Genomic DNA, 9,259 nt, shown 5'->3' with positions numbered 1-9,259 from the left:
TCTTCTCAACTCGTTATCATCTCATAGATGCAATCGAGCGCACCATATGGCGGTATCGGTGTACCTACCACACTATTTTCAACAGCAACAGCAGCATAACGTCCTCCCGAACTTGAGGAGCCGCCTCCCCACTGCCGATAAGAACGATCTACGACGACCTTGCCGGGGTTTTTCTGCTGCTGCTGACTTTGCTTGGACCGCAGTCGTCGCTGGCTCCAACCCATCGCCATCACTTTTGGCCACGGCTATAGGAACTATGGTCGTGCTTTCGGTTGCCTCGTCCGGAACAAAATCGTTAACATCAGCCAGTGCATCTAACAGCTGGATTCTAACCGGTGCCACGTAAAAATCAAGCTGTTCAGTCACCGCTGACTTTACTTGGATCGTAGTCATCGCTGGCTCCAACCCGTCGCCATCACTTTTGGCCACGACTATAGGAACTATGGTCGTGATTTTGGTTGCCTCGTCCGGAACAAAATCGTTAACATCAGCCAGTGCATCTAACAGCTGGATTCTAACCGGTGCCACGTAAGAATCAAGCTGTTCAGTCACCGCTGACTTTACTTGGGTCGTAGTCATCGCTGGCTCCAACCCATCGCCATCACTTTTGTCCACGACTATAGGAACTATGGTCGTGCTTTCGGTTGTCTCGTCCGGAACAAAATCGTTAACATCAGCCAGTGCATCTAACAGCTGGATTCTAACCGGTGCCACGTAAGAATCAAGCTGTTCAGTCACCGCTGACTTTACTTGGATCGTAGTTGTCGCTGGCTCCAACCCGTCGCCATCACTTTTGGCCACGACTATAGGAACTATGGTCGTGCTTTCGGCTGCCTCATCCGGAACAAAATCGCTATCGGCGGCCAGTGCATCTAACAGCTGGATTTTAACCGGTGTCACGTGAGAATCAAGCTGTTCAGTCACTACACTTTTGATTTTTGTCGACGATATCTCAACAGCAGAAGACTCACATGGCTGTAGTTGTGTTTCCTCCGGTGCACTCGCGAGACACAACGGTAACGGCGGAAGATGCTTTCCGTATTTTGTATCTGCATTTTTAATTTCTGACGAGACTTCGTCAAACTCTAGCAACTTGTCCAAGACACTCGGTATAATAATCCACGGTACAGCCATTTCCGACGATGTAACACTATCGTCGTCACGTGAAATAGAATTCGACTGTTCTTCATTCGGACACAGAGATAGGGGCGGTACATTTAACGACTTCTGAACGGCTGCCACCAGTAAGTCTTCGGTGAGCTCGTCCAACACCCTGAAATCCGCCGAAGTCAATGTCGTCGTCATCGGTTGTTGATCACGGAGCTCACTGATAGCACATACAATTTTTGGCCTCACGGTCAGTGTAGGGTCGTCTACTGCGTCATCTTTCGTCGTGTATTTATTGTCGTCCACCATATATACGTTGTCTGTCGATGGATAATCGCACTCCTGCAAGATTCCAACAGGAGCTTCCAACAGTTCGTCATTTGGACACAGGGATAGTAGTGGTGCTAAATCTAACGTCCTCTGATCGGCCTCCACCTGCAATGTGGATGTCGTCGCCGACGGTTGTTGGTCACAGAGCTCAGTGATACAGACAATTTTCGGCCCCACGGTCAGCGTAGGGTCGTCTGCCGTATATGCTCCGTCGTCTGCCATCATGTGAGTGTTGTCTTTCGACGGATATCCGCTATGGGTGCGGAACTCGTAATTCTGCGAATTTCCAACAGCCGGGTTATTCTGCACTCGTCCTGACGTAGTGACGTTGTTTTGCAAAACTTTTTTTGATTTTTATAAGGTTGACTCCTCAGCGTTTTTTTTTTACCTCACGCAAGGTTATAGAAAAATTATTAAACAATAAGATATAAGTAATACATTCAAAAGTTGATTATTAAATTATATTTATGTTATAGAAAATAAAATAATTCGTTAAGCGGTTCGTTACGAAATATAAACTGATTCAAAATATGTAATCGGTCGTATGAATAAACATCCAAACGAATATTTCCATGACAACAAAATAATATAATATTGTTCAAAATTTAAAATATAATACACGGCCAATTTAATTCCAAAGACATTACATATGTAAATTTCAACATAATTAATATTAACATGAATACTTGTATTATACAAGTAATATAAGTGGAATACTTAAAAGCACCTTTATTGCACGTCACAATATTTTCAAAATATTTAGATTTATTTTATGCTATTCGCTACCACAAATCTATTAAAACCGTATGTTTGTATTGTATTTACTATTGACTAGGTAATAATAACATCTAGCAAGATCGTATAAAATAATATTATAATTTATAATATAGAAAATTAGTTTTTGTCAAGAGTTAGTTCAACCTGGTACTACTGATAGAAAAATAAATTACTTACAGAAATACCATATAGGTACCAATATACCTATAGTAAAATATGTTTAGGCTGACAGATCGTTTTAAAACAATGATTTATATAACCCCGATGGTATAATAGGTGGTTCAGAATAACCTGAAAATATGAAATATTTGATTGATGGTTTGAACATTTTTTTTCTTGTAAAAATGTTTGTTGTACCCTTACTTTTCCCCCAATTATTTTGAATATGTAGGTATTACTCAGTATTAGGATGCATTTCTGTTCTTTTTAAAGAACAAACATTCACTTTCCTAACAGAACAAGTCCTAAGTCGATGACTCAAGCATAACAGCTCTAAAAATTGTTCACAGACGTAAAAAAAACATCATTGTAAAATGAATCGCTTCACTACTAATCTAAAATAACGATTTTAATTTTTTTTACTAACCTAACGTTACAAAAGATTGAGGTGAATAAAATTGTAGTTTTTCAAATTTAACGCTCCCCCTCCAACACCCTCCTCTTGAAAAGGATTTTTTTTTATACTTATTATTACGGACTAAAATCACCTGTTTTCATCAGTCGTACAGCTTCTGTTTCACGATGTGTGGCGCTAGACATATTTTTTTGAACAATGGCTGTTATTACTTTTTCCTTTGCTGTTCCCAACAAACGGCGTTTTTTATTTGGCTCGTGCAACATGTCAAAATTCCCCGTATACGTGCATTGCATTAATACCCTGTAAAAAATAAAATTAAAATGTACAACTTTGTATGAAATAACAAAATTTAGGAAAAAAATTTGCTTAAAATTTAATAAAAATATTACTTTTCATTATCTAATAGTTTTTCAGAAATAATCCCTTTAAAGCATGAGCTGCATACACTACATCGTCCAAATACGGTCACAAAGTTTGTTCCATGTGGATGAACATTTGCTTTTCGGAATGATAAGCAGCATGGAAGTTGTGCGTATGCACCCAAAAATGTTCAGCCAAAATAGGTGTCCATTGATTTTTGGTTAATGCATAGTACGTTTTAAAACTTTGTGATGGTCGTTTTTTATCATGCAGTCTGTATTGCACATCATCAGGTTTTATTTTTTTCCATTCTTCTGAAGAAAAAGTAACCACAAATTTTCTTCTAGGAAAATCCAGATTACTGCTGGAATTTTCATCCGAACTACCTGTATACAAAAAAGTTAACAGTTATTAATATATGTCAATTGTAACGCAGATAATTTAATGATGTAAGTGCATATAGTTAAATAAAAAAAACTTTATTTAGATGATATGTATTGTGTAATAATATCTTATCATTATGAAATAATCCAATAAAAGTGTATTTATATAAGTAATATATTTGAATAATACGTGTAAAAAGTAATACCGACCATATTCTGTGGAAGAATTAAAGATGGCTTCTGGTGGATCAATCTTGGGACTAGAACAAAATCCGAGCTTTTCTTTTATCTCATGGCGTCCCTTATACACAAAAGTGTGAATAGCACTTTTACTCATAAGACTATTTAAATAAATGCTTATATCACTCCAAACAGTGTCAGTAGCTACAATAATTTCTGAAAAGAATATTTGTAAAAATAGAATTTGTAAAATGTTACGTCAAATTATGAATTTTGTTTAAATCCTTATTTTTGCACAACCCTCCAATAATAATAGCCTACTCACGGTACGAAGTATAATATACAATATATATTTTGTATTATTATTATTTAAGAATAAATTAACATAAATGATAATTCTGTATACAATAATTATAATCACAATATTCTTGTTGTTTTTATTTCATTTTAATAATAATGTATTTTATTTGATTATTCTTTGGAAAAAACTCAATTTACAAAATACAAAATTAAAATAATATTAGGGTTGAAAATTTGAAACATAATATTTTATCACACTAACCATATTGGATGGTATATTAATATTGGTCTAACAGAAATTTATTTTACGAGTAGGTTAAAATTAATTTTCTGAAAAAATTGTATTTGATGTCAGTATGAAATATAATAATATACTTTAAAAGTTTCAAGTATATAGTTACCATTTACCAACTAATAATATTTTTAAATTACAACAAAATAACTAAAATCGGTGTTCTAGGTTTTCATGTACTTACCTAATTTCGTCCAAATTTAACTTAAAATTTGTGTAAACAATAACTGTGTTTATATAGGTAATATTATTTGTATTTTTTGGTTATAGAACGAACTATATGGAAAAAGGTAATTTGAATAAAAAATGTTAAGAGAATACAATAAAATTATACATTACGTCGAACTCAGTGTAAAAAACGGATAAGTAAAAAAAAATAGATCTTTAAGCACTTTAAGGATGTGATACCTATCGGCTATCATAAATCAATGCTAAGTAAATTTAATAAAAAGTACACTTATTTTGTTTTAATAATTTATTTACTTGGCGAGAAATTATTTAGAGCAGAAATGTCCATTATAATATAATATTTTAAATTACATTGATTTTCTAATGCATTTTGTTTATTTTATTCACGTTATTTCGTGTGCTGTGTCGTATAAAGTTTACGTCATATAGTTTCTCACCGAGTAAATAAATTATTGAAACAAAATAAGTATATTTTTTATTCAATTTACTTAGAATTTATTTATGATATCACATCGTTACAGTACTTAAAGATCTGTTTTTTTTACTCTTCCGTTTTTTGCACTGAGTTGTGATATAACCATTAATTTAGAAAATTGTCAAGACAACAGTATTTTTGGGAAATTTATTTTATCACTAAGATTCTTTTTTTTATTCAATAAGTACTTTTCTTTATTTTTTATTCTTTCTTTGTACACTTTGTTTGGCATATTTATAATTAAATAATACCAATATATTATCGTACGAACATAATATAGGTACGAACATAGGAATAATTATCAACAGTATAACACACTAGGTAATAGTGTAATACTATAGTATTAATTACAATTTAACAAACTACATTAAATAAAATATAAAAAATTTAAGCTATAATGTAATTCAATGAAGCGATATAGTTTATAACGAATTGAAACAAATAATCCATAGCTACACATAGGTAGTGGCGAGAATCTAAGTTAAAATATACGTGAAGTCGTGAAAGAGCAATAATGAAATGCGTCGCGTACATGAAATTGAGTGGGGGAATCAGTCGGCACGACAATGCGAGATGCGGCCGCCGTGATTCCAGATTTCATTATAATTTCTCATTAAAAAGTTTGCACATTTCCTTTAATAACGTAATTTCTAACAGTACTATTTTGATGATTTATTCAAAAAGATCATCTGCACGATTTTTCTAATTTTTCCAATTTATTAGAAACTAGCTGATCCCGCTGGCACTTCGTTGCCCGTTAAATGTACCAATTTATTGTATAAGACTCAAACTTTGTTCAATTCGTTATTTAATATTCGGTGTATGGTGTATGGTGTTCACAATTTATCCTAACTTTTCTGTTGCCAGGAATAAAAATTCTGATTCGCAGCAGTATTTTATCAGGTAGGCAATCTACCTGCGGTAGATCGCGGACCCCGTGCTGTTTGTACGTAAGTGTAAGATTTAACTCTAAAGTATAAAAATTGTACCAAGTTTGTCATTTTTACTTAATTCCACCCACGGAGGATTAATTTAATCAATTAATACGAAAGCCTAACGCAACCGTTCTAAAATCCGATGAATAAAAAAAAAAAACAAATTTAACACTTTTTAAATTAGCCTATCTTCTTTACAGAGGTCTAATCTACACACGACCATTCATTTTTATCTATACTAACAACTCTCAGCATGCCTACCCCCACTACTACTCCTGTTGGAAAAGCCTGTGTGCTTCGCGCGTCGTCGATTATGGCAAGCGTTATAATAGAATCATAAACGGCACATGCCACCGTATTATTTTAAAATCGAAATTAATAATATAATGTGTAATCGATAAAGTGTTGAGTATCCGAGACATATCTATATATCTGCTCGTCGTTCGGTTTATTTTCGGTTCGGTATTAAGCCGGTCGGTGTCGGTGGCGGTATATATATGTATATATATATATATATGTCGTTGCCCGTTAAATGTACCAACTCTATATGACTCAAACTTTGTTCAATTCGTTATTTAATATTCGGTGTATGGTGTTCGAAATGTATCTTATCTTTCTGTTTCCTGGAATAAAAATTCTGATTCGCAGCAGTATATTGTCAGGTAGGTAATTTACCTGTGGTAGGTCGCGGACCCAGTGCTGTTTGTACGTAAGTGTAGGATTTAACTCTAATTATCGAAGTTATACCAAGTTAATTTTGATATTATAATATAATTCGAATTGATGCCAGCTTGTACCTGATCCGCCCGAATAACCAATGGCAACCAATAATAAATAATTACTAATTTCTACTGTAGAGTGTAACCAATGGCAACTATTAATAAATAAAAATAAAATTTCCAATTTCCATCTTGAACCTCAATATCCCTGTTTGAGCAGCTATTTAAAATGTGAATTTCGAAAAATCCTTTCTTAGTGCGCCTATACATAGTAATAAGTACATTTACTGAAAATTTCATATACATAGCTTCAGCAGTTCCGGCTAGGCGATGATGAATCACCCAGGACAAGTCTTTTTATATATATAGATATATTGATTTAGTAGATAATTAGTTAGGTCCGGTTAAAAAAAACACCAAAATGTACAATGTTGAAATGGGCAACTCCTGCTTCGAGATAATAATATACACTGTCGTGCCGCCGCTTTATTTTTTTTTACTTAAGGTTAGCTCGCGCCACGACGATGAAAACTATTTGTTCAGCACAAAAAAATTTAAAAATTCAAATATTTGAATATTATATACCTAATTATTTATCAATCTTTTATTTCTTTTAGTGAAAATTAATTACAAAAAGTGGTATTTTTGGAATTTTGAATAATTTTAAATTTCTATATTAAATACTTAAATTTGTTTTTCATATTTCACATTTTTTCAAGCATATTTTTAATTTTTTAACATCTATATAACTACCGAGCCCTACATATTAGTGAATACACACAATAAAGTTATAATTTACTACGTCAATTCATTGATTAAATATACATAGATAGCCCAAGTCAATGGGCATAATAGAAACTAGTAAATTAATAGCGCAATGTGTCAATAGAGAGCGTGTAGTGTCACGATTTAACAATTTAATTATTATCACACAAATAAAGTAGAAACGACAGTCCAAAGTCCACTGTTGTCTGTTGATTCGTAGAAATCCCAGTTCGAGTAAAAATAATTTACGATAAGATATTATAATCTCAAATCGTTATTATATTATTTTATTTACCTATTACATTATTTTTTCTTATTTGATATTTCTTACAATTTATTTTTTGTTCATAAAATTGCAACTCAAGACAATTAAATCATTGCACATAAGATGATATTTGCAACGCGCACTGTTTGTTTTCTCTCTCTGGCTCATGCAAAAAATAGATAAAACGTACTTACGTAGAAACATTTTAGATTTTGAGCGGATTGATAAATATATTGATTTTACAATGATGTGTTTTTTTGGAATCCACGAACAAAAGTCTGGTAAAAAAAGACCCGCGAAAAAAAGTCCAATCTAATAAAAGTCCGGTTTATTTATTATGGGTTTAGTTTATCGTTTGTTGGCGACTTTATTAAGTTGGGGCACCTATAAGTTGTAACCTACTGTACCTACAGCAGAGCGACATCCACTTACCAGCTTTTTTTTTTATGTTTTTCAATAAGATTATTGAAAAATTACCCATTACAAAAACGATACAGTATAATATAATTGAGGATACAACATCGATTGGTCTAAGTATTGTCTCAAAAATAGTGTCTAATTACACAATAAATGTAGCATTATAAAATTGGTTTTATTACTTTAATATTAGTATACATAAATTTATAACATACATATTCTATATATTGATAAATCTAATTAATTATTCCTTAATATATTTAATTTAGTTTTAGCTTTTTCAGCTCTTTTTGTTTTAAAGTTTTTGGATTTCCAGTTAAAATCCCTTAAAAGTTTACAATTTATAAGATGTTCAATTATGTATGTGTAATGATCTTGACAAGGCTCAATAAACCTACAAACATTATTTTCATTTTTTATATTATCACAAAGAAATTTTCTGATCTTTTTTTTTTCTGGCATTTTCTCAACAGTTTTTTTTATAATTTGTTGTGCCATAGAAACAAATGCTGTAAAACAACTAGTAGGTTTTTTTAAAAATAATCCATTAGTTAAAGAATCATAATTCCTACAAAAAATTAAAAATTCTTCTTGTTTAAAACTATTATCATCAGGTTGCATGGTAATATTAGTACAATTAACACATTTAAACTTATCATAACATTTTTTGCTTAAATATCCTGCAAAATAACTATTAGAACAGTGTTCAAGAGTTATTTGACCATGAAGTTCTTCTGTTGGCTCTTGATCAATACTTGATAAAGACAACGTTGAATAACAAGACGAACTTGATTCTTCACCCTCAACTTGATTACCTGATAAGTCATTAGTATCTATATTAAACAAATGAATATCATCATCAGGTTCACAATTAGATAAGCTGGACGGTTCCATCAAACTAGACTTGACATTCATTCGAAATGTAGTTCTGAATGTTCTTGCAGTAGGGTTCCTAAGGCAATTCATACACATTTTTGATTAATATCATAGATTAAATAAATTAGTATTTAGGTACTTTAATATTTTACACATCCAAATATAAGCATTGTACTTTAATTACCTGTTATATCCACCCCTTTGACGAAAAACAGAAAACATGTTCTCAATGGCATCTGAGTTGATTCGTCTTGTTAGTAAATAATGGTAACCGTTTTTTTTTTGTTCTTCAAACAACATTATTATTGCATT

General features: G+C 32.2%; 1 protein-coding gene across 1 annotated transcript; it reads right to left on the bottom strand.

The window, feature by feature from the left end:
* Nucleotides 1-1,659, bottom strand: LOC132946619 (uncharacterized). Its single transcript, XM_061016667.1, has one exon. It carries the CDS (start codon nucleotides 1,657-1,659, stop codon nucleotides 79-81), a length of 1,581 nt encoding a protein of 526 aa, XP_060872650.1. The 3' UTR covers nucleotides 1-78.
* Between the last annotated feature and the right edge of the window lie 7,600 nt (nucleotides 1,660-9,259).

Source organism: Metopolophium dirhodum, chromosome 6 (assembly GCF_019925205.1).
Source record: "Metopolophium dirhodum isolate CAU chromosome 6, ASM1992520v1, whole genome shotgun sequence".
Classification (NCBI taxonomy): Eukaryota; Metazoa; Arthropoda; class Insecta; order Hemiptera; family Aphididae; genus Metopolophium; species Metopolophium dirhodum.
Note: the sequence above shows the minus strand (reverse complement) of the source record. Positions and strands in the feature narration are given on the sequence as shown.

Bases quoted from the DNA above. Each gene is read 5' to 3' on its own strand.
- LOC132946619 (XM_061016667.1), bottom strand. From the start codon at position 1,659: ATGGCAGACGACGGAGCATATACGGCAGACGACCCTACGCTGACCGTG.